Here is a 26,361-nt window from a genome sequence, read left to right as displayed (position 1 = left end):
AGACTCAAAGGTTTGTGGGATGAATTGTCCAATTACATAGCCACTAAGAAATGTGTTTGTGTTCGAGGATGTGCCTGTGGAAAGTCATCTCATGAGGATTATGTGCTGCAATTTCTTATGGGGTTAAATGACACATATTCACAAATTCGTGGACAAATATTGTTGAGTGATCCTCTGCCCTCAATCAGCAAAGTATATGCACTGATTGTTCAAGAAGAACGTCAAAGAGTAGCTACAGGGCATGTGTCTTCTATTGAATCTACAGCAATGATGAGTAAAAATTATTCCTCAAATGCACATTAGCAAAGACATTACAAATATAACAAGCAAAAGGGGCCATGTTCTCATTGTGGTTATGAGAATCACAGCGCAGAAAAATGTTATAAACTACATGGTTATCCTCCTGGTTACAAGTTTACCAAAAATAAGTCAGCATTAAGGTACACCACTTCTGTGACGCCCCGATTTTGATACATTTTTTTTAAATAATAAATAAATAATCACGTCATAAATCCACAACATCCACAAATCGGCCACGTCAACAATCCTACTGCCATTCATACAACCCGACCCGCATTGGGTACAGGGTAAAAATTATTTTATTATATTCAACCTAACAGCGGAAGACAATATACACATATCAGTCAGAATACAATATTCAGAGTATCAACATACATACAAATATTCACACTACCTTCCTATACTAAAAATTACTATTCAACTCTAGGGGAATTACATCTCCCCTAGTCCAAAACTCACCCTATGTATCAGGGTCTCAGCTCCCTACTATCATGGAGTTCTATCACCCGGCCGGTCTCTATTCCCTGAAAAATTTAGATAAATTGGGTGAGACACATCTCAGTAAGAAGGAATAAATTATTTACAGTGTGTGGCCAAATGAGTACAATTATAATACACTTTACTTTTCAAATCACCATTTCATCTGAGAAAATACATTAATATTCACATACACATAATCATATAGATATACAACACAAACTTTTATAAGCTTTAAAATCATTTATCAAATTCAATGATTTCCAACACATATTTACCCGCGAAGTTCCTGAGAATAGGGAAGATTACCTGCCCATACAGGTAGCTTCCCTCTGCCCTAACATGTTATGCAGCCGGGTATGGCCACATCTGATACCCATCAGGGCACTCATCTTACTCAGTAAGCCCCCAGGCGGAGAGTTTCACTTCGCCTTAATTATTTATATTATTAACTCACACTGTTCAATTTCTCAATTTTATCATTCTTTATTTCTCAATTTCCATTCTTTCTTTCATTCCTCATTTTAGCCAATTTAATCATTCTTTTACTTTTCATTTCCACTTTACTTTCCGGCTCATGAGTATCCTCGGTATCAAATACCAACATCGCGTCTGTAACTCATGGCCACCCTGAGGATATTTCTATACACGCCATGCTTCCCCCCATGGTCAAGGTTGTGCGGCCCGAAGGCTGGATCTAACCGCGGTTGGCCAACCCGGTTAGATCAAATATCATATCACATATCGCGTCTGTAGTACGACTGGCCGGCCTAATACCCTGATCCGGACTCAGGGGGCCCAACAACCCTACACAATGACACAGTCGACTGTCACGCCACACGCTCCAAAAGTCCGTGTGGTTGCACTAACACCACTCGCAACGGTACCGTGCTAAATATCATAACCATCCAACAGGGTTTACCACCACATACCCGCAATCATTATGCGGTATTGGCATTTCATCAATTATATTCCAGTATATCACAATTCAATTCAATATAAATATTCTCATCATTTTCTGTGCACATTTCATCATCTCGTAATATCACATTTCATATATTTTTCACATTTTCCCAAAATACTCATTTCTCATGCAAATAATTTACACTCACAAATAAATACCACATTTCATTATTTTCCAATATCAATAATTTACAAAATCCTATTTTCCACGCAAAACATTTCTACTCATATAATAATACCATATTACATTATTTTTCACTAATCAGATCAGTAATTTTCATTTCAATATTTTCTCAGAATTTACACATTATTATAATTTACACTCCAAAATATCACAATTTACAATTACTCAAATGCCACACAATTTATCTGATATTTATATCATAATAATTTTCAGACAAAATATCATATGCTCAATTTCACATATTCATTCAAATAATAATTCTAAAAACACTGCTATAATTTATTCCCCTTACTTGGCTTACTGAAAGTCTCGCTAGAATCCAAAATTTCACGCCCTTGGAGCCCGAAATTTAACTTCTGCAATTTACATTTTTTCCAGATTAATTAATTTATTTCTCTAAAATAATACCCATCTAGCCTTCCTTAGACCCCATATACCTTAAATTAATATTCAAACTATTATTTAATATCCTCACTTAATTTTCTGAATTTTGCTTGCGGGTCCCAAAATTACACTCGCGGCGCTCACCCGGGCCCTAAATTTCAGAAATCATACTTCAATTCCAAATGCTTAATATTTTAACATTTCTAAATTAATGCTAACTAATTAATAATAAGCCCCTTAATAATCGCCGCACCCCAAATTTGGGATTTTGGCCTGACACCCCCACGAGAATTCCGTCCTACTAGACTTGTAGAGAATCATCCCTAAATTCTCATGGTGGTGTCCGTTCGTCAATTGGGCTTATATTTTGCGAGAAATTAAAGAAAAAGGAGAAAATGGCTTACCCCAGGGTATATGCTTACACCGCTCCTACCACCGATCCGCTCCGGTAGAAATGACGGCAGTGGCGAATGGAGTCCAGTGGTATTTTCGGATTTTCGATCGGGTGAAAATCCGTCACGAAATCGAGGAGAGAGGGAGAGAGAATGAGAGGAGAGAGAGAGAGAGAGAGAGAGAGAGAGAGAGAGAGAGAGAGAGAGAGTGTGTGTTCAGAGCTGCGCTGCAGCAGGAGAAGAAAAGAAAAGAAAAGAAAAGAAAGAAAGAAAGAAGAAGGAAAAAAAGAAGAAGAAGAAGAATCCTGAAGCTTTCAGCTTCAGGATCTATTAATGATAATAATAATAATAATAATAATAATAATAATAATAATAAATTTAATTAATATTAATAATAATATATTTTATTAATAAAAATAAAAATAAATTTTAATTAATTTAATTTTTTTTCTTTTTCTTTTAAATCTGATTAATTAATTAGTTAATTAATTTATTATTATTTTTTTTAAAATTTTTTTTTTTTTAAATCACTTCACTAATCTTCTATAACCCTTTTTGGGGTTATTACAACTTCTACTAATCAAGTTGTTGCAGATGAAGATTCAAATTCTTGCCCTTTTACTCTAGAACAATGTGAGCAGATTTTGAGTCTCCTCAAGACTTCTAATTCAATGTCTTTATCAGCTGCCTTTGCTGTAAACAATAGCACAACTCTTTCCATGTCAGGTAGATCTTTTCCTAGTATCTTTTCTGTGTTTCAATCTGATAAAACCAATCCTTGGATCATTGATACGGGTGCTACTGATCATATCAAACATTTGGCATCAGTATTTCATTCTTGTTCCCGTATTACATCCAAAGTTCAATTGCCAAATGGACAAAAAGTTGAATCCACTCATATTGGTACAGTTAAGCTTTCAAATGATTTATGCTTAACTGATGTGTTGTGTGTCCCTACATTTAATTTCAATCTTCTTTCAGTTAGCAAGTTAACTTCCAACTCACATTTACAGTTGTATTTTACTTCTTCACATTGTTATATACAGGACCTTGTGAGCAAGAAGATAATTGGAGTGGCTAAAGCAACTAGAGGACTTTATTACTTGCTGTTTTCTGGATCTGAGAATCTTCCGAAATCAGAATCAGAATCTGCCATAATAGCTTCTTTACCACCATATTCAGTTCATTGTATGAATTTCAAATTTTCTGAAAAAGTTCTTTGGCATTGTCGTTTGGGACATCCTTCTAGTTCAAAACTCTCATTGTTACATACTACCATTCCAAGAATTAATAAAAGTAAACTTCATATTTGTCACATATGTCCATTGGCAAAACAACACAAGTTGTCATTCAAAGCAAGTTCAATTCATACAACAAAACCTTTTGAAATGATACACTGTGATATTTGGGGTCCTTTCTCCACATGTGCAATGGATGGTTCTAAATATTTCTTGACTATTGTAGATGATTACAGTCGCAGTACATGGACATTTCTTATGGCACAAAAATCTCAAACTCGATCCATTTTGTTGAATTTTGTTCAGTTAATTTCCACTCAGTTTGACACCACAATAAAAATATTAAGATCAGATAATGGTCCTGAGTTTAATATGAAAGAATTTTTTCAATCAAAAGGAATTATTCATCATTTAAGTTGTGTAGAAACACCTCAGCAAAATGCTATTGTTGAACGAAAACCAGCACTTATTAAATGTTGCTCAAGCATCTTTACCTTTAAAATTTTGGGGGGATTGTATACTTACAGTCACATATTTGATTAATAGAACACCATCTTCAGTTTTGAAAAACAAATCACCATATGAAATATTATTTGGAAAGCCACCCTTATATGATCACCTACGCATTCTTGGATGTCTTTGTTATGCATCAACACTCTGTAACAGCAAATCAAAATTTGATCCTTGAGCTAAACCATGCATATTTCTTGGATATCCTCATGGAATTAAGGGTTACAAATTATATGATTTACATTCAAAGACAATATTTGTATCTCGTAATGTGATTTTTCACTAAAACATTTTTCCTTTTGCATCAAATAAACAGCAGCTTCACATAGATCCATCTCCTAATACAATAATCCCAAATCCTATATCTGAGTTTGAATGTCATGACAATATTTTCAATAGTCCAAACTCACAGAACCATTCACAAGCACATTCCAGTCCTCTTCATGCTGATTCTCCATCTTCAATACTTCCCATCTCAGACACACTTCCAGTTTCAGTTTCCATAGAACCTGATACACATCAAATTGAGTCATTTGCTATAGATAATTCTTTCAATTCTGCAGGTCATTCACCTTCACCTATTAATATTCCTCCCATTCCACGAAGATCTACTAGAAACAGAACACAAGCAAGTTATTTAAAAGATTTTCATTGTTATGCTGCAGACCACTCCAAGAATGACTCTTGTTCATCAGATACATTGTATCCCTTGTCATCAGTATTATCTTATCATCGTCTGTCTTCATCTCATAAATGTTTCACACTAGCATTATCCATACATCATGAACCTCGTAGTTTTCAAGAAGCTTCTAAGTTTGCACATTGGTGTGATGCTATGGATGTTGAAATTAAGGCTCTTGAGGAAAATAAGACATGGACTCTCACTAATCTACCAGCTGGTAAGACACCCATTGGATGTAAGTGGGTTTATAAAGTGAAACATAGAGCTGATGGTAGCATTGAGCGTTATAAAGCTCGTTTGGTTGCAAAGGGTTATACGCAATGTGAAGGAATTGACTATCAAGAAATCGTTTGGTTGCAAAGGGTTATACGCAATGTGAAGGAATTGACTATCAAGAAACTTTTTCACCTATTGTCAAGATGAGCACTGTAAGGTCAATTTTGGCTCTTGCAGCTATTAATAATTGGTATTTGCATCAACTAGATGTAAATAATGCTTTTTTACATGGGGACCTTGAAGAAGAAGTATACATGACTCTTCCTCCAGGCTATCATACTTCCTTAAAATCACAAGTTTTGCATTTAAACAAATCTCTTTATGGTCTAAAATAGGCATCGAGGCAATGGTTCTCCAAACTTTCTACTACTCTGATTTCTGATGGTTTCATTCAATCTGAAGCAGATCAATCTTTGTTCATCAAGAAAACTAACTCTTTTTTCATTGCTCTATTGGTTTATGTGGATGATATTATGCTTGTTTCTAATGCTGCATCACCCATTCCAGAATTCACATCATTTCTAAATGCTCAATTCAGATTGAAGGATTTAGGTTCTCTCAAATATTTCCTTGGCTTGGAAATTTCTCGAGCAAAACAAGGAATTTCAGTGTGTCAATGAAAATATGCATTAGATTTGCTAGAAGATGCTGGTATGTTGGCAGCTAAACCAGCGAATTTCCCAATGGATCCTCATTTAAAACTCTCTCGATATGAAGGTGATTTATTGACTGATATTACTCATTATAGAAGATTAATTGGTAGATTACTTTACCTCACTGTTACAAGACCTGATATTTCCTACTCAGTACAAGTTCTCAATCAATTTTTAAATGAACCAAGGAAACCTCATCTTGATGCTGCCTTGCGGGTTTTAAGGTATATTAAAGGTGCACCATCACAAGGGCTGTTCTACTCCAGCTCTTCTTCACAAAATCTACAAGTTTTTTCAGATTCTGATTGGGCCGGATGTGTTGACACTAGACGATCAGTAACAGGGATTTGTGTTTTAATAGGTGATTCCCTTGTGACTTGGAAATCTAAGAAACAGACAATAATATCTCGTTCTTCTGCAGAGTCAGGATACAGAGCTATGGGTACTGCATGTTCTGAAATTGTTTGGATGTTACAACTCTTTCGTGAACTTGACATTCCTCATTCACAACCTGTTTCTTTGTTTTGTGACAACAAAGCAGCCATCCACATCACTGCTAATCCAGTTTATCATGAGAGAACCAAACACATCGAAGTGGATTGCCATTTTATTTGACAACTTATTCAGCAAGGTGTTATCAAAACCAACCATGTCGAGACAACTTGCCAATTGACTGATAATTTTACAAAGGCATTGGGCTCTCAACCTTTTAGCAATATTTTATCCAAGATGGGTATTCATAATATCCATACTCCATTTTGAGGGGCATGTTAAAATATATTCTGTTTTTTATTAATTAGTTGCTGTTGTTAGTTGCTGCAGTTGTGCAGTTGTTCTTCACTTGATGCAGTTATTAGTCCAGTTGTTAGTTAGTTTTTTAGTTTTTCTTTTCTGTTATTTAGTTTTCTTATGGATCAGTTCAGTGTATATATACTCTTCTGGATACAATGAGAATAAGTAGAAAGAAGAAGGATATAATTCACGCAGCTTTTCCAGCTTTATGCAATTCTTTTCTTCATCTCCATACTACACAGCAGCCCCTGTTTTCTGTAAAACTTCGTCAAGAAATTAAAATTGCCCCTTCAATCTTGAATGCCATTGATGCACCTAATTGGGGTTTTGGGACTATTAAAACTTAATATTTAATTAAATTACGGAGGAATTGAATAGGATGAACTCATTATACTTCGCTAAATAAAAAAAGCCCAGTGTTTTTCTCTTCTCGTATATTTCATTCACATTTCACCAAAGAAGAAATCAATTAACAAAGAGTATAATCAACAATAATAATCCTGAAATTCTTGTTGAAGGGCTTCTTCGAGCCACAACTGGGACCGCTCCATCAAATCAGGGCTTAATCTGAACATGAGGACGCAGAACTCCATAAGACTGAGAGCCCCATCGTTGTCGGAGTCGCCCTCCTTCATCATGCTCCGCAGGTCCTCATCGGAGAAGCCCTCCAAGCCCAGAAGGGCAGCGTTCCTCTTGAGGCTGTCGAAGGTGATGAGCTCCCGGTCGCCGTCCGTCAGTAGCCGGAACCCATTGCAGAGCTCCTCGATCAGCCCGTCCCCGCCGAGCTTGTCTGCCATCACCGGCAAGTAGTCCTCAAAGCGCTCCACGTTTTGGGATGCCATTGGGCGCAGAAAACAAAATAAGAGATGGGATTTTCTTTTCTTTTCCTTTCTGTTCGTTGATCCGAGTGAGCGAGGAGGGGAGGAAATGTGTGCAGAGATAAATAGGGGAGGGGGAGGAGAGGGATTTGAGATTTCGGAGAAGGAGAGAACAGGGGACAACTCAGGCATAGCTGTGGGGATGGTCGGTCTGCTTCTTCTATAGTTCTATGTGGATTTTTATTTGGTGGGGGCGATGAAGACGGGAAAGTGCAGAATGCATTTAATAAAAAAAGCCAGGTGGGGGTTTCGAAGAAGGACGTCAGATCAGAGAGCTGTCGGTGGAAATTAGAATTTCGACGGTACGTTCGGGGCGAATCCCGTATTGCCTGTTGCTTTTTTTTTTTTTTTTTTTCGAATTATGCACCGGATATCACGTGTCCGTTTTACGGTCCACGTGATTAATCCTGCGCCCCTTAAAATTGACCCCACAACTCTAAAGGGAGAATAATTTTAGGAGTTCAGGAGCGGAAATGAGTTCAGAAAGATTTGAACACCTGACCTCATGAGAGGCACTCCCACAGTTCACACTGTTTGCCTGCTGCTTTCTTGGCTGCTCTCTCTCATATGGTCGCCTAACGAAAAACACCCTCACCTTCCCCATCCCAATTCCCAAGTCAAAATCAAAACGGAAAGGGTCCAACGAAAGGCTAACTTAGAACTTTACATTTTGGCAACGCGGTGCTTTGTACAGTGGCCGCAGGATCTTCCTTATGCAGTGGCTACTCCCCTTGCAAATTACCGCGGATTATATATACATACCCATACAAACAAACAAACATACATACATACATATTGAATTGTATTTACTTTGAAATTTTTAATGGTAAGAAGTTAATTTCTTAAAAGTTCTAGTTTTAATTTTGATAGGCTTCTATTCAGTTTTAACTACTTTGAATATAAAATTTTAACAAGTAAAGTTGTGATATACCATTTTTTTGTGATCGGTTTGGAACTCAAAAAATAATAAGAAAAGGAAAGAAAAATATTTAAAATTCATATTTTTATGTTCAGTTATCAAAAAAGAAAATAAAAAAATATAACAAATATATAAATAAAATTTTGATTCTACTCATCAACAATATTTAATTTTTTTATATTTTTAATCATATTAAAAAAACTTTCATTTCTAATAGTATATAACATAGAAGAAAAAGTTAATACAAAATGAGTTTTCTCTTCCTTTTTCTTTCTTTTCATTTTTCCAAATAAAATCCTTAATTCAAACGGACTCTAATATTCGGTGGAAAGAAAGTTAATGAATGAAATTTGATTTTCATGATTCATAATGAGGTAATTTATGATAAGGATGGCACTTACTATTGAACTATTTTTTTTAATTTTTGAGTTGAATTTATAATCTTTAAATCGTAATAAGGGTTGTTTTACCAATGATTAATTTTTAACTGTAAAATAATAATATCATCAGTACAAAAGAGATATACTTAGTCATGTGAGGTCTGTAGAGACCCGAAAAATTTAATTTATGAAAATAATAAAGGGAAAAGGGAAGAGAGAAAGAAAAGAAGGAAAAATGAAATTTAAAAGGGGCACAAACATGTAGACAAGGCGATACCGAGAGCAAAATTTTCAGACTATTCAAGGTTCGTCAACAAATCTACTGTGTTCATCGACGAACTCCCTTCTTTGGCTCGTCGACGAGTATACGTGTCTCGTCGACGATGACACGTGGCCAATAGTCTATATATAGTCAAAAATCAAATATTTAAATATTTCAGGGAACCGTGATAGATCAAGAGATAGAGTTCCGAGATAGAGGAGAGTTTTGTGTTGGGGATGTGTTTGTGTAATCCCCTATGGTATGTTGTTGATTTTAGAGATGTGTATAGATATGTGTATATATGGATGGATAGTTCTCTGGTATCTGTATTCTGGATGGCATGTAAATTTTGACTTCTGTTGTTAGGTATGTTTGTATGAGATAGTCTAATGACTCGGTAGCCTATTTCGAGTCAGGTTTTGTTAATATAGTATCAGAGTTTGTGACGTGGCAGATGACTAACTTATTGATTATTGTTTATATATTGAAAAAATGATATGAAAACCGGGGCGTCACAAGGTCGATAGAAGACATGTAGTATTTCTTTTTTAATGAAAAAGTCATTAAGATAAACCTTAACAATTTAATCATGATATGCCTCTTTGTCTTTCAAAAAATAAATGACAAGAATTTGGAGATAAGAATTGGTTAATTTAGTTTTTCTTTGAGGAATGACTCATTTTATGTGGGAATATCCCTTTTTCTATGGTAGAATTAATGAGATTCTTAAACAAGAATTTTGACCAACTTAAATACAAAATTTCAAGAAATTAAACTATTGTAATTTAAAATTTTTTTAAAAAATAGAAAGTGTAGTTTAGAACTTATGATACAATTTCTCTTTTTTACATTGAATATGTAGGAAAAGAATGAAACTTGAATTATAGTAAGGATGGTTCTTATTGTAACTTGAATTCATAATCGTACTCATGATAAGGATTAACTTTTTATTATTAAACTACCCTTTGACTTCTATTAATAGGTTATATCATGTGCTACAAACAAAATTTGAAAATTAAAGGGAACAAGTTTGCTTAAGAGAATTTGGTTTTTCCTTCAAAGAGGAACAATTTATTTTGTACGGGTTAAATTTTGTTTAATAACAATCAATTAATAAGATTTCTAAATAAGGACCAAAAGTTTTAAATTCGAAAATTGTGAAAGCAAGCTATTACAATTTAAGTTTTAGTAAAGTGAAATGCCAACCATTGGAAGGTGTTAAAGAATAGAAATTGACTATCAATTTTGATTTTCTTTGAAATAGGACTTCTCCTATTTTGATTAAATTCTTTTACGGCAGTCCATAGAAATATACTGTTGACCTTATAGGTCATGCTCGGTTTTGATTATGACAAATACTCATTATATCTAATGGGTATTTGAGATTATGTGGAGGAACCTCAATTGTCAAGATCAAGATGCACGTAAAGCAAATAAAGCTTGAAGACCAATTCTTGTTTTCAATTGTAATATATATTCAGTTGTGTAATTGGTCTGTAATAGTAAATAGGGATTGGTTTGTAATAAGCTTACACACATCACATGCATGATCTAATAGGTAAGCTCAAACAAACTGTAAACTAAAAATGACCTTAGGGTTTACCTTTCGATCGACCTTCGGTTGATCGACACCGGATTTTTTTGGTGTCTTTAATTGGACATAAATGACCCTAGGACACTCACCATGGCACCTATGAATGTTAGGCACTTGATTAGGGTTTGAGCGGATCATAACAGGACTGAAATGCAGACATTGTGCACTTTTGGTCGACCTACCTTGGCAGTTCATTCTGCCTCGGTCAACTAAAACCGGTCTGAGTCAATAGTTGACCAATGTCTCGGTCGACCGAACCATTGTAGTTCAAATCCCCTGGTCGACCGAACCCTACTGAGGTCAACAATTTGACCACCTGGTCGACCGAGCCAAATTTGTATTGTAACTACCTAGTTGACCGAGGGTCCTCGGGAGAAGTCCTAATTGTTTGATCAACCGAACCATTCAATTCAAAATGGCCTCGTTGAACAAACCTCAGAGAAATGGAAAATTGCTCTTTGGATAGGCACTTTCGGTCGACTGAGTCTCCAGTTCAAAAGTATCCTGGTCAACCGAACCATATGAACTTCGGTTGACTGAAATGGTTCTGGTTGACCGGACCTCTCGGGTTGCCCTGATTTTTTATCGTGGTTAAAATGTTTTAAATAGGGTTAATTATTTTAAAATGATTTAAAACTTTCCTAATTATTCCCAATAGGTCCCCAACGGTCATAATTCATGGGGTGTCCATATATACCCCTTCATTTGGGAAAATTAGCAACTTGATTAAGTAAATAAATTCAAAAATTCTCTCTCAAGTAAGATATTCTCTACTACTCATATTCTTTCTACAAACACTCTAACTTATCTTCTCAAGTTCTTAAATCCTTTGTAAGTGTTTTGAGTGTTTATACAAAAAGGTTTGTTCTCTCATTGTTGTGAGATTGAATCAATTTTACGAGAGCAAAACCTAAGTTCTCTTAGGGGGCTTTGCTAATAAGCTTATCTTAAGAAGACTTGTATTGAACTTCCGAGTGTTGCATTTTCGTTGCAATAACTTAGGAAGTTTTGTATTTGTTTTGGGTTGCAAAACGTTTTCTAAACTTACTCAAAAACGTTTTCTAAACTTACTCAAATATCTTGTGGGATTTACATTGATATATTTGTGAAAAGATATTTTCGTTTGTGATATTGGTCTTTGTTGCAATATTTATTCAAATACATATCATTTTGCTGAATACAAAGATTACATATATCTTGCAAGCCAAGCATATACACTATTCACATGATTGATATATTCTGCACTTTGGAATATTTGAAACTTGAGTGATATCTTTGTTTGAGCACTTTGATTGAGAACATCTTGAAATACAAAGATTGCTTGTTGACATTCTTGCGTACGCATTACACTGATAGAAAATACATTTGAGAGTTGAACTATTTGGACTACACTGAGCTTACATATAAATCATTGTGGTGTATGTGATTGAATGCATTTGGGTGCAAATCTGTTTTACGTGAAAGCACTTTTATATTGTACCATTTGATTGTAAATCTGAGTGATTCCAGGTATGGCCTCAGGGGGCTATAATCCAGCCAGGTAAGGATTGATTTGTTATATGTTTTACTTTTTATTTTTTTATTTTCTTGATAATCAAATGTGAAAATTTGGATTTCTTTAAAATGTTCTTTTTTTTTTTTTATAATATCTTCTAAGTTTGAAGCGGAGCCTTTGTTTTGCTTTATTTTGTTTTTTCAAAGAGAGATTCAATCAGTATTTACGGGACAACTTAACAGCGCAATTTGAAACATTTACATAAGAAGTTTTTGGTTTAAAACTTATGGAATTGTGGAATTTCCCAAAAAAAAAACGCTACTGTTCATATATCGTAGCACTTATAAAACTATAATAAATAAATAAATAAATAATTACAAAAATGCTTAAAATTTTTTGATATTAAAAAAAGGAAATTAAGAACTTCAAACAATTCTCAATGAAACCTAAAAATTGAAATTGTAGTAACCGGAAAAAAAAAATATAATAATAATAATAATAAAATAATAAAATAAAATAAATTAATTAAATTAATAAGTAAAATGAACAGTATGATAAGGAACAAATATATATATATATAAATATTAAAGCATGTATATATATATATATAAAAGGTATGAAAGCTTCTTAAAGAAGCTTTACTTTACTTTACTTTATTTAAGATTTATTATATATATATATATATATATATATATATATATTATTAAATTAGCACAAGCTTCTTTAAGAAGCTTTGGAAATCAAATTTTGGATATTTTTTTGGAAGTGCTCTCTCTCTCTCTCTCTCTCCTACGACTCTCTCTCTTCGATTCCGGGCTAGTTTTACGCCGGATAGACAAACTGAAACCACCACGACGCTCCTGGCGAAGTTCTCTACAAGTCTGCCGGAACGGATCGTCAGGAAAACGAAGTTGGATTTCATTCCAAATCCAAGGTAATGCTTTATATTCAATATTTGGATTTTTGACAGTCGAAGAAAGTAATGTACGCGTAAAAATACTGAACTTTAATACTGGAAATTTTCAGTTCCAGGGTTTTGATTGAGAACGTTGGGAATCATCCCTAAGTTGAGGTAAGACTTTTTAAGTCGAATTTGACTTAGTGGTAGTTATAGAAAATATTGTACGTACGAAAATACTAAACTTTAATTCTGTGAGTTTTCATTTTCAGGGTATTGAGTTGAGAACCTTGTGGGTACGAGGAAGATTTTCTTAGGAGTTTTTCAGGAATCAGGTAAGGGGATAAACTAAGCTAGTTTTATTTTGAGAAAATGTATGTATATATATATAGCATCTGGTTTCAGGAAAAATAAATATATTTATATATATGATTTATATTTGGAAAATACTGTTTAAATGATGATATGTTGAATATGTAGAAAATTTGTTTAGTGTGGCATGAGTATAAAAATGTTGTGAAATACTGTTTTTTTTGGAATGGGGACGATATGGATTTCTATGATGGAAAACCGGCGTACGGGCCGAGATATTTTTATATGTATATGTGATTTACCGGCGTATGGGCCGTGCTATGTGGATGAGATTTGCCGGCGTACGGGCCGTGCTATGTGATTTGCCAGCGTATGGGCTGTGCTATATGATTTGCCAGCGTACGGGCTGTGCTATGTGATTTGCCGGCGTACGGGCCGTGCTATGTGGTTTGCCAGCGTACGGGCTGTGCTATGTGATTTGCTATGTTAAAATGTGTAATACCGGCGTACGGGCCGATGATTTTCATGATACACGTATATATGTAAAATGATATGATTGATGTGAAAATAAATGATATGAGATATTTATGTATCACGGTTTTAGTATATGTATATGATATCAGAACCTGGTTGGCTTGGTCTAGGCTAGCACTTGCACGGTACCATTGCTATGTGTCCATGGTCCTCGTGATCATGATATCTGTGTTAACGCCGCTGTACGGAGTGGTGTGAGATTGGATGGTCGATGTGGTTATTTTCAAGAAGTGTGCTGTTATCGCCCCTGGTGTACGGACCAGTCTGGGTAGACCCATCGGACCTACAGACTACTGTTTGACTTGGCAGTGGTCGGCCAACCATTGTCAGGTCCCGCCTTCGGGCCACACAACCCAGTCATGTGGGGGTAATACATGACAACAGCCAGCTAACCTACCAGGATTGTTTTATGTTATTATTAGTGTATGAGATGAGATATGTTTATGAAAATGCAGTATATTCTGCTATGTGTTGATATGCATATGTTTTCCCATATTTGATAAACAGTATTGAATATGTTATGTATGGTATATGTAGAACATAGAATACTCATGTTGCCACACACTGGTATTAGTTTATTTCCCTTACTGAGAGGTGTCTCACCCCTAAATCTTATACATTTTTCAGGAGCCACTGATAGGAGAGCGGGAAAAGCCCCGCTGATCTAGATCAGTTGTTTGCCCTCTTTGGAAGGGTAAGTTTTTGGTAGGGACAGTTAGGTTTTGTGGGAGATTGTCCCTAGATTTCATTTTTGAGATGTATATACTGTGAGATAGTAATTGTAGTGACTCTGGTATGTGTTATGCACAATATGATGAGATGTATATGATTTTATACTTTCTGCTGCGTAGGCTTCTGCTGTATGTTTTGTTATATCCCTGGTGCCCACGGGCCCAGGTGGATTGTGACCTACTGAGCTGGGATGTATAATGTGATGATAATTTATTTATAAAAAAAAAAATATGTGAAAAAGGAGTAGGTCGTTACAGAAATTAAGATAAATAATCGAACCAACTATTATAATTTTCCTTTTTTAGTCGGAGATTAAAAAAATTAAGGTAGTATTTGGAAGGATGATTTTTGAAATTTTGATTTGAATTTTATAAATTTATAAGAAATTTAATATAATTTTATATTATATTATATTATATTTAGAATTCATGCTAAGTTGGTGAAGAAACAAAATTTTTTTCAGAAATACTTATTTGAATGGCAAAGTGTCACGAGCTAAGCTTGTTCAGGGCATTATGCTTGCCTGTGACCGCTTATCTCGTGTGCTTAGGATGGGTTTCCATTATATAAATACTAGTGTAGGGTTATTTTCTGTTAGTAGAGTCTTTGTAAGCCAAATAAGGCAGTATGACTCCTCGGTAACTTTGATGTTTCCTAGTGCCAGAATGATAATTACATAAAAACCTCTTTAAGGGAGGGTGAGTGTTCATCAATCATTGTAAAACTCACTAGCAATTGTCAACGTGCTTAGCCTACTTGCCTCCCTCGCTAAGTACACCATGTCAACGAAGGATTTGTTAATGAATTACGTTTGCTTCAATGTTTACTGCTTACTTGCCATGACTTTCATGAATTGATTACTATTTCCGCTGCTATCTGAATGAATGTTAATGAAAGTGCTTCGTGGATGAATGTTGGTAAACGATAGGCTGGCTAGTTAAGCAAGAGTGCTTTAGCTAGCGCCGCACGACCCTTCACAATGGTGTGAAAATAGTCGGATAGTGACATTTGGTATCAGAGCCAAGTCGGTGACACTTGGTGAGAGCCCAAGGTTGAGTTGCTACGTGAATTCGATTGCCTTCATTGTTGGATTTGGGAAGCTTTGGTAAGTGACCATGGCACCAAACAACGCTGAAAGAATCAGTGCACTAGAAGCACAGGTTGAAGAGACAACCAACAATATGGCCAACGAGATGGTTCAACTGAAGGGACTTGTTGATGAAGTGATGGGATCACAACAACATCAAGCAAGTTTGACAAGTGAAATATCAGAGGAATTTCACCACACTGTGGAAACTTTGCAGGTCCGGATGGAAAATATGGATGCAAAGATGAATGTGATGGTTCTTGCTATGGGGAACTCCAACACTTTGGGAGTTAGCAAGACCAAGGTGCCAGAACCCAGGACGTATGGGGGTGCCCGAGATGCCAAGGAGTTAGATAATTTCTTGTTTGATGTGGAGCAGTACTTTCACGTTGTGAGGATGGCCTCAGAACAGGCAAAGGTGGATACTGTGACCATATACTTGATTAGTGATGCCAAACTGTGGTGGCGTACCAACTACAGAGAAATTGAAAATGGAAGCTGTGTAATTAATAGTTGGGAAGACTTGAAGAGAGAGCTTAAGGCCCAATCCTTTCCTAAGAATGTTGAGTATAATGCAAGGAGAAAACTAAGAGATCTCAAGCATACGAGGTCGATCAGCGACTATGTGAAACAATTTTCTGTTTTGATGTTGGATATTCGGGATATGTCAGAAAAGGACAAGTTGTTCTATTTTCTAAAGGGGATGAAACCATGGGCAAGAACTGAACTTCATAGGCAAAGGGTTCAAGACTTGTCAACTACACATGTGGCTACAGAACGCTTGATAGACTACGCTGGTGATGAGATCGCTTCATCCAAACGGATTGGCAAAGAGGGAAATAGTGGAAAGTATTTCAAGAATGGCAAACCCAAGAGTGGGGGAGCCGACTCTAAATCATCAACCTCAAAGGAAGCTTCATCATCTCAAGGGTTCAACACACCCAATGGAAAGAAGAAGAATAAAATTTCGTGCTACTTGTGTAGTAGACCTCATAGAGTTTTTGAGTGCCCTCACAAAGCATCACTTAATGCTTTACAGGCTTCCATTACAGAGCAATCAGTGGAAGACGATGGGGAAGAGGATCATGTCCCGAGGGTGGGTTTAGTGCGGCTGGTGAACGCATTGGAAAAGTAGGCAAAAACATCGAAAGTTACACGAGCAAAAGGGTTAATGTTTGTGGACTTGAGGATAAATGGGAAGAGTACTCGCGCTATGGTGGATACGGGGGCTACTCATAATTTTGTTTTGCAGTTGGAAGCATAGAGACTCAACTTATCCTTAGAGAAGGATACAGGACGCATGAAAGAAGTTAACTCTATAGCCTAGCCTACTCTGGGAGTAGCCAAACAAATGGTTGTAAAGCTTAGACAATGGGAAGGTCATGTGAATTTCATAGCGGTGTCATTGGATGACTTTCCAATCATTCTAGGAATGGAGTTCCTACGGGGGACGAGGGCAGTGCTGATGCCTTTGGCTGGTTCCCTGTGTTTGATGGGAGATCACTCGTGCATGGTGCAAGTCGTTGCAACGAAAGGAGACAATGGGAAGTCCCTTTCAGCCATACAACTCAGTGAGAGATTGGGTCAGGGTGAGCAGACATGTCTATCCACGGTGGTAGACAAAGAAGTAGGCCAAGAGTTGGAGCCTACGACCATCCAAACAGTGTTGGATGAGTACAAAGAGGTGTTTCCGGATAAAATGCCTCACAATTTGCCTTCACGATGGACTGTGGAGCATGAGATCGAGTTGTTATCAGGAGTGAAACCACCTGCTAAAGGGCCATGTCGGATTGCGCCTCGAGAGATAGTAGAGTTGGGGAAGCAACTTGAAGAATTGGAAGCGGGATGTGTTCGCCCTTCCAAAACACCGTTGGGAGCATCGGTGTTGTTTCAGAGGAAACATGAAGAGCATCTACGAAAGGTGTTCGACAGGCTGAGGGAAAACAGTCTGGATGTGAAAAAGGAGAATTTCTCTTTTGCTTAGCGGAGCAACAAATTCCGTGGTCAAGTGGTTGAACAAGGTCGTATCTGAAGGGGTATGGAGAAGGTAAGGATGATTCAAGAACGGAAGATCCCCACGATAGTGAAGGAGTTGCGTTCCTTTCTTGGCCTTACTAAACTTTGCAGGAAGTTCGTTAAGGGGTATTCGCGGAGAATGACTCCAATGACAGGACTACTGGGGAGGTATTATTGACCACACATGCGGGATGATGTGGTTGATTATACCAAAACTTGTCTTAATTGCCAATAAGACAAGGGGGAGTGGAAGACGTATGGTACTTTCATGGCCGCACCAAAGTACTGTTTGGCAAAGGAGACGACACAATTGTTCCTTGTGACTGTTATGAAACATTGGGGTGTTCCCCAAGTTATTATTTGTGACCAAGATTTAATGTTCACTAACAACTTCTTGATAGAGCTTTTCAGGATATTCAGGTCACATCTTGACATCTCTTCGAGCTATCACCGACAGATAGACGGACAGATGAAGAGATTCAGAGAGTTGCTAGATGAGTACTTGTGCCATTTTGTCAATGACAACCAGAAGAATGGTGTGCAACTACTTGATGTGGCTCCGTTCTGTGGCAACGCCGACCTCAACAACCAACAAGAGCCCTTTTGAGCTTGTTACAGGCCAGCTGCCGCTGTTACCTCACACATTGGGCGAGCCGTACAAACGAAAGAGTCACAGGGCATACATCTTCACCAATGAAGGGAGACAAAATGCAGAGTTTGCCCAAGCCTATTTAGAGAAAGCTTTTAAGCAGATGAAGAAGTGGGCAGATTAGGAGAGAAGATCGCAGTTTCAGGTCAACTACCTCAAGCCATTCAATGCCAATACCAACGACCTGAGCAGAAGTCAGTCAAACAACGTAGAGTTGAAGACAGTGCAACTTGACAGACATGAAGTTGAAGAGATCCTTGCAGATAGAAAGTTTATATCCTCAAGGAAGAAGCAGCAGAAGTTCCCAGTGAAGTGGAAGTGTCTTGATGACAAAGAAATCAACTGGATTTCTATGGAAGATTTGAAGCCATTCGTGGACAAGGTTGAAGAGTACCTACCACCAAAAGTCTACGAGGACGTCGACTACATAATTGGGGGAGAATGTCACGAGCTAAGCTGGTTCAGGGCATTATGTTTGCCTGTGACATCTTATCTCGTGTGCTTAGGATGGGTTTCCATCATGTAAATACTAGTGTAGGGTTATTTTTTGCTAGTAGAGTCTTTGTAAGTCAAATAAGGCAGTATGACTCCTCGGTCACGTTGATGTTTCCTAGTGTCAGGATGATAATCACATAAAAACCTCTTTAGGGGAGGGTGAGTGTTCATCAATCATTGTAAAAATCACTAGCAATTGTCAACGTGCTTAGCCTACTTGCCTCCCTCGCTAAGTACACCATGTCAATGGAGAATTTGTTAATAAATTACGTTTGTTTCAATGTTTACCGCTTACTTGCCACAATTTTTATGAATTGATTATCGTTTTCGCTGCTATCTGAATGAATGTTAATGAAAGTGTTTCGTGGATGAATGTTGGTAAACGATAGGCTGGTTAGTTAAATAAGAATGTTTTAGCTAGCGCTGCATGACCCTTCACAACGGTATAAAAATAGGATGAACTCATTAAACTTCAATATTTGCGGCCGCTAAATAAAAAAAACCCAGTATTTTTCTCTTCTCGTATATTTCATTCACATTTCACCAAAGAAGAAATCAATTAACAAAGAGTATAATCAACAATAATAATCCTGAAATTCTTGTTGAAGGGCTTCTTCGAGCCACAACTGGGACCGCTCCATCAAATCAGGGCTTAATCTGAACATGAGGACGCAGAACTCCATAAGACTGAGAGCCCCATCGTTGTCGGAGTCGCCCTCCTTCATCATGCTCCGCAGGTCCTCATCGGAGAAGCCCTCCAAGCCCAGAAGGGCAGCGTTCCTCTTGAGGCTGTCGAAGGTGATGAGCTCCCGGTCGCCGTCCGTCAGTAGCCGGAACCCATTGCAGAGCTCCTCGATCAGCCCGTCCCCGCCGAGCTTGTCTGCCATCACCGGCAAGTAGTCCTCAAAGCGCTCCACGTTTTGGGATGCCATTGGGCGCGGAAAACAAAATAAGAGATGGGATTTTCTTTTCTTTTCCTTTCTGTTCGTTGATCCGAGTGGGTGAGGGGGGGAGGAAATGTGTGCAGAGATAAATAGGGGAGGGGGAGGAGAGGGATTTGAGATTTTGGAGAAGGAGAGAACAGGGGACAACTCAGGCATAGCTGTGGGGATGGTCGGTCTGCTTCTTCTATGTGGATTTTTATTTGGTGGGGGCGATGAAGACGGGAAAGTTCAGAATGCATTTAATAAAAAAATCCAAGTGGGGGTTTCGAAGAAGGACGTCAGATCAGTGCTGTCGATGGAAATTAGAATTTCAACGGTGCGTTCGGGGCGATTCCCGCATTGCCAGTTGCTTTCTCTCATGCGGTCGCCAAACGAAAAACACCCTCACCTTCCCTATCCCAATTCCCAAGTCAAAATCAAAAAGGAAAGGGTCCAACGAAAGGCTAACTTGGAACTTTACATTTTGGCAACGCGGTGCTTTGTACAGTGGCCGCAGGATCTTCCTTGCCTTATGTGAACCGTGTGCGGTGGCTGCTCCCCTTGCGTATTACGGCGGATTATATATATACATACACATACAAACAAACAAACAAACATACATACATACATATATACATACATATTGAATTGTATTTACTTTGGAATTTTAAATGGTAAGAAGTTTATTTCTTAAAAGTTCTAGTTTTAATTTTGATAGGCTTCTATTCAATTTTAACTACTTTGAACATAAAAATTTAAGAAGTGAAGTTATGGTATACCATTCTTTTGTGATCCCTTCGGAACTCAAAAAATAATAAAAAAAGGAAAGAAAAATATTTAAAAATTTATATTTTTATGCTCGGTTATCAAAAAAGAAAATAAAAAATACATCAAATATATGAATAAAATTTTGATTCTACTCATCAACAATATTAAATTTTTTATATTTTTAATCATATTTAAAAAAAACTTTCTTTTTTAATAGTATATAACATAGAAGGAAAATTTAATAGAAAATGAGTTTTCTCTTCCTTTTTTTTTTCATTTTTCCAAATAAAATCCTTAATTCAAACGGACCTGATATTCAATGGAAAGAATGTTAATGAATGAAATTTGATTTTCACGATTCATAATGAGGTAATTTATGATAAGGATGACACTTACTATTGAACTATTTTTTAATTTTTGAGTTGAATTTATAATCTTTAAATCATAATAAGGGTCGTTTTATTAATGACTAATTTTTAACTGTAAATTAATAATATCATCTCTACAAAAGAGATATACTTAGTCATGTGAGGTCTGTAAACCCAAAAAATTTAATTCATGAAAATAATAAGGGAAAAGGGAAGAGAGGAAGAAAAGAAGGAAAAAATAAATTTAAAAGGGGCATAAGCACGTAGACAAGGCGATATCGAGAGCAGGATTTTCAGACTATTCAGGGTTCGTCAACAAACCCACTATCTTCGTCAACGAACTCCCTTCTTTGGCTTGTCGACGAGTACACGTGTCTCGTTAATGATGACACGTGGCCAACAGTCTATATATAGCCAAAAATCAAATATTTAAATATTTCAGGAACCGTGATAGACTAGGAGATAGAGGGGAGCTAGTACCCTGATGGTCATGGTAAGTGTTTTGTGTTGGGGATGTGTTTGTGTAATCCCCTATGGTATGTTGTTGATTTTAGAGATGTGTATAGATATGTGTATATATGGGTGGATAGTTCTCTGGTATCTGTATTCTGGATGGCATGTAAATTTTGACTTCCGTTGTTAGGTATGTTTGTATGAGATAGTCTGATTACTCGGTAGCCTATTTCGGGTCAGGTTATGTTAATATAGTATCAGAGTTTGTGACGTGGTAGATGACTGACTTATTGATTATTGTTTATATATTAAAAAAATGATATGAAAACCGGGGCGTCACAAGGTCGATAGGAGACATGTAGTATTTCTTTTTTAATGAAAAAGTCATTAAGATAAACCTTAACAATTTAATCATGATATGCCTCTTTGTCTTTCAAAAAATAAATGACAAGAATTTGGAGATAAGAATTGGTTAATTTAGTTTTTCTTTGAGGAATGACTCATTTTATGTGGGAATAGCCCTTTTTCTATGGTAGAATTAATGAGATTCTTAAACAAGAATTTTGACCAACTTAAATACAAAATTTCAAGAAATTAAACTATTGTAATTTAAAATTTTTTTAAAAAATAGAAAGTGTAGTTTAGAACTTATGATACAATTTCTCTTTTTTACATTGAATATGTAGGAAAAGAATGAAACTTGAATTATAGTAAGGATGGTTCTTATTGTAACTTGAATTCATAGTCGTACTCATGATAAGGATTATTTTTTTATTATTAAACTACCCTTTGACTTCTATTAATAGGTTATATCATGTGCTACAAAAAAATTTAAAAATTAATGGGAACAAGTTTGCGATAAGAGAATTTGGTTTTTCCTTCAAAGAGGAGCAATTTATTTTGTAGAGGTTAAATTTTGTTTAATAACAATCAATTAATAAGATATCTAAATAAGGACCAAAACTTTTAAATTCGAAAATTGTGAAAGCAAGCTATTACAATTTAAGTTTTAGTAAAGTGAAATGCAAACCATTGGAAGGTGTTAAAGAATAGAAATTGACTATCAATTTGGATTTTCTTTGAAATAGGACTTCTCCTATTTTGATTAAATTCTTTTACGGCAGTCCATAGAAATATACTGTGATAGTTTACATTGTGTTTGGTTGTAAGGTTGTGTCTTTGTGGTCATAGACTACAAGCCTTTCTCTTTTTGTTTTTTTTTCTTTGGCAAACGAAGCCTTATGAGTTATGATTGATTTCAAAAGGAGGCTTCTTAGGTGAAGTTCAATTGGGAGGTTGAAGAGGTTGTATATAACCTTACCCACAATAAGAATATAAAATATAAAATAGGCTATCCCTCAGTACATATAATTCAGGCCACTAAACCTTTAATGAACCAAAATTTTTTTTTAAAAAAGAAACACTTGTGTTGCAGAGTTGAGTTATATGAGTATCTTGCATTACATTTTATCCAAATCTAAATTTAAGGTCCTTTTTTTTTTCTCTAAATATGAGGTAAATGTTCTTTAATTTTTTTTTATTTTAAAAAAGAGCTAATTGCATGTTACACGAGAGTACATTACATTTTGTATCACAACCATTTTATAATTTTATTTAGGATGAAACATCTAGAGTCTTATGGGCCGTTAGGATCAAGCATTTTTTTTTTTTTTTATATAAAACATAAAAAGAAAAATAAGAACAAAAATCCATTTTCCATTGAATCTTTTTCTATGTCAAATACTATATATATATGTTCTAATACAACTAAAAATTAAGAGAAAATCAAATATCAATGTAGGCAAATCAAAATTTTGTTGCTGATTTGTTGTATATTTTATTTTTTAAAATTATCTTAACAATTAAACATAAAAAAGTAAACTCGTTATATTTTCCTTTTTTCTTTACTTAATAATTTCTCATGTTCTAAAAGTGGCTTTTAATATTTTGAAACAATATTATCAGCATGGACCAAAGTTTCGTAACACATTTCCTATCTTTAAACACAACCCACAAATCCAGGCAAGTGGATTGTGTCCCTAACATCTGAAAAGCATGATCTACGCGTTTCCACGAGTTCAATGTCAACTGTGCTAATTGTGTTATGGATCTGAAGCTGCCATTTGATTCCCATTCAAAAGATGAAAAAGACATCCATATTATAATAACAATAATAAAAAAATGTACACCTTTTATTGATGCCGGAATTATTAATTTATTATATTATATCATATTACATTAATATTGAAGTATGTATATAATAAAAACGCCGAAAATAAAATGTAATAATTATAAACTACATGGCTGAAGGAAATATTCACCATAATGTAGTAATCCAGGTCTTAAATTTCGATTTCAACTCAAATTTGGAAACTCCAAAAGTACGGAAGTTTCGATTTTAATGTCAATTTCGATTTGAAAAAATAATAAAAATCAGAAGGAAAGCATGGAATTCTTTTATGAAGCCTTCGAAATGATTAATAGACATGGCAATGTAAGTTTTAAGACTAATACATTACAAGTAAATACATCTATGCTATGTACAATGTGGAAACGTTGTAATATAATATGTGCGTCAAGCATATTTGTAAGATAATATACATTAAACATATTCAGTGAATCAGTTAATACAAATGAAAATCATAAATCCTTTAAATATTATTTGTTATACAAATAATGATAATTTAGAAATGAATGGTTAAATAAATGTTATTTTAAGTTTATTTTTTCATATAATTTCAAAAGCACTTGTAATAATCATTTGTTTCGATAAAAATAAAGAAAATAAATTAAAAGAGAAATTTGATTTAGCTCCTAAATCCCTCATTTGAATGTCTAGGAAATTTCATTGCATAGTTCAAATTTTGATAAGTTTCGCTAAAATTTCGAGATTTCGATAAATTTCGGATAATTTGTTAAGATTTCGACAAAAATAATGTAAGATGGAAATCAACTACCATTTCGAATTCAAGGGTGACGGAAATCGAAAATTTTGACAATTTCGTGGAAATGTAAGACCATGGTAGTAACAATGATTAGAAATATAATAAATTTAATTTAATATTAAAAATGTAATGAAGTTTACTTTGATAACAATATTGATATTAATGGAAATAAATATTATGTAATACAATATAACAGTATTGTAATATTATTACTAATTTATTTGATTATTATTTTACATTAGACTAAATATTGTTTTAATTTTTTATAATACATAGTTGTAGTGGTATAATTGACAAATTAGACTCATTTTGATTCTTCATTCTACTATAGTAAATATTTATAATTTATAATTTTAATTCTGATTTTTAGTTGAATCAAATGCGAGAGCTGTATATCTCATTCCGTTTTCAATTCCTATGCATTTATTTTAATTTCAATTCCAATTCTCATTTCGAAAACATGGTTCCTATACTTTTTAAAATGAACTAAATGTTAAAATTGTGAAAGAATTTCGAATTGTATATATCTTATTTGAAGAGTGATTTTACAATTGTATATATACAAAAATTTCAGCAATTGAATTAACAATCATAAAATAAAATAACAAGTTAAATAATAGAGTTTAAACAAACTGTAACTGTTTATTGCTAACTCTGTTGTGTTCTAATTTAACTAACTAATGCTTATATTGGAGAGAATAATTTTATGTTGTTGTAGCATTCGATGGAGAACTGAAAAAACTGCTGTTGTACATTGCAAAAGATCAGTTGCAGCATTGTGATGAAGAGTTGGAAGGCTACTGCATGATAGCTGCTGCTGCTATGATACAATATATGTTAATATGCCCCCTAAAGATGGAGATGGGGAATGGATATCCAACATACCCATCTTGCGCAAAAGATGGTGAAATGCATAAGACCCCAATGCTTTTGTAAAAATATCAGCTAACTGGTGATGTGTTGAAATATGAAGAAGATGGAGAAATCCAGCTTGGACTTTATCGCAAACTAAGTGACAATCAATATCTATATGCTTCGTTCGTTCATGAAAAACAGGATTAGAGGCGATGTTCATAGCAGCTTGATTATCACATTACAAAGAAATAGGCAAAGAAATCGAAACACCAAGATCTTTGAGTAAGGTGACAAGCCATGTTAATTCACAAGCAGTAATTGCCATAGCTTGGTATTCAGCTTCAACAGAAGACCAAAAGATAGTAGTTTGCTTCTTAGATCGCCATGAGACAAGGGACTTACCAAGAAAAATACAAAACCCAGTAATTGATCGGCGAGAATCAGGACAACTAGCCCAGTATGAATAAGTGAAACCAGTAAGTTTGAGTGATGAATGAGCAGGAAAGAATAGACCTTGGCCAGGAGAAGATTTAAGATAACGAAGCACACGATGAACATCATGAAGATGAGGTAACCGTGGGGTATTCATGAACCGAGCAAGAGTTTGGACAGAGAAGGCAATGTCTGGTTTGGTAATTATGAGATATAACAATCTTTCAATAAGACGATGATATTGTAAAGGATCTAAAATCAAATCACCCTCAGATCGAGAAAGTTTAAGATATTGACTCATGGGGAAAGTGATAGGCTTAGAACCAAGAAAACCAGTATCTTGCAAAACATCCAACGTATACTTACGTTGACAAAGAAAAATTCCCTTGGAAGATCAAGCAACTTCAAGCCCCAAGAAAAATCGTAAGCAACCAAGATCCTTGATCTGAAAATTTGAGTGAAGAAAATGTTTGATGGCAGTGATAGAAGCAATGCTAGAGCTGGCAATTATAATA

At 35.4% G+C, this 26,361-nt stretch overlaps 3 protein-coding genes across 3 annotated transcripts; all 3 read right to left on the bottom strand.

The window, feature by feature from the left end:
* Positions 1 to 7,245: 7,245 nt before the first annotated feature.
* LOC131162276 (calcium-binding protein PBP1-like) lies at positions 7,246 to 7,927 on the bottom strand. Its single transcript, XM_058118584.1, has one exon. The coding sequence runs from the start codon at positions 7,859 to 7,861 to the stop codon at positions 7,337 to 7,339; it is 525 nt and encodes a 174-aa protein (XP_057974567.1). The 5' UTR covers positions 7,862 to 7,927; the 3' UTR covers positions 7,246 to 7,336.
* An 11,684-nt stretch (positions 7,928 to 19,611) lies between these two features.
* LOC131162266 (calcium-binding protein PBP1-like) lies at positions 19,612 to 20,417 on the bottom strand. The gene has a single exon (XM_058118574.1). It carries the CDS (start codon positions 20,200 to 20,202, stop codon positions 19,678 to 19,680), a length of 525 nt encoding a protein of 174 aa, XP_057974557.1. The 5' UTR covers positions 20,203 to 20,417; the 3' UTR covers positions 19,612 to 19,677.
* Positions 20,418 to 25,652: 5,235 nt separating this feature from the next.
* On the bottom strand, positions 25,653 to 26,147 carry LOC131149363 (uncharacterized mitochondrial protein AtMg00810-like). The gene has a single exon (XM_058099753.1). The coding sequence runs from the start codon at positions 26,145 to 26,147 to the stop codon at positions 25,653 to 25,655; it is 495 nt and encodes a 164-aa protein (XP_057955736.1).
* Positions 26,148 to 26,361: the final 214 nt, after the last annotated feature.

The sequence above is a fragment of the Malania oleifera genome, chromosome 1 (genome assembly GCF_029873635.1).
Source record: "Malania oleifera isolate guangnan ecotype guangnan chromosome 1, ASM2987363v1, whole genome shotgun sequence".
In the NCBI taxonomy this organism is placed as follows: Eukaryota; Viridiplantae; Streptophyta; class Magnoliopsida; order Santalales; family Ximeniaceae; genus Malania; species Malania oleifera.
Note: the sequence above shows the minus strand (reverse complement) of the source record. Positions and strands in the feature narration are given on the sequence as shown.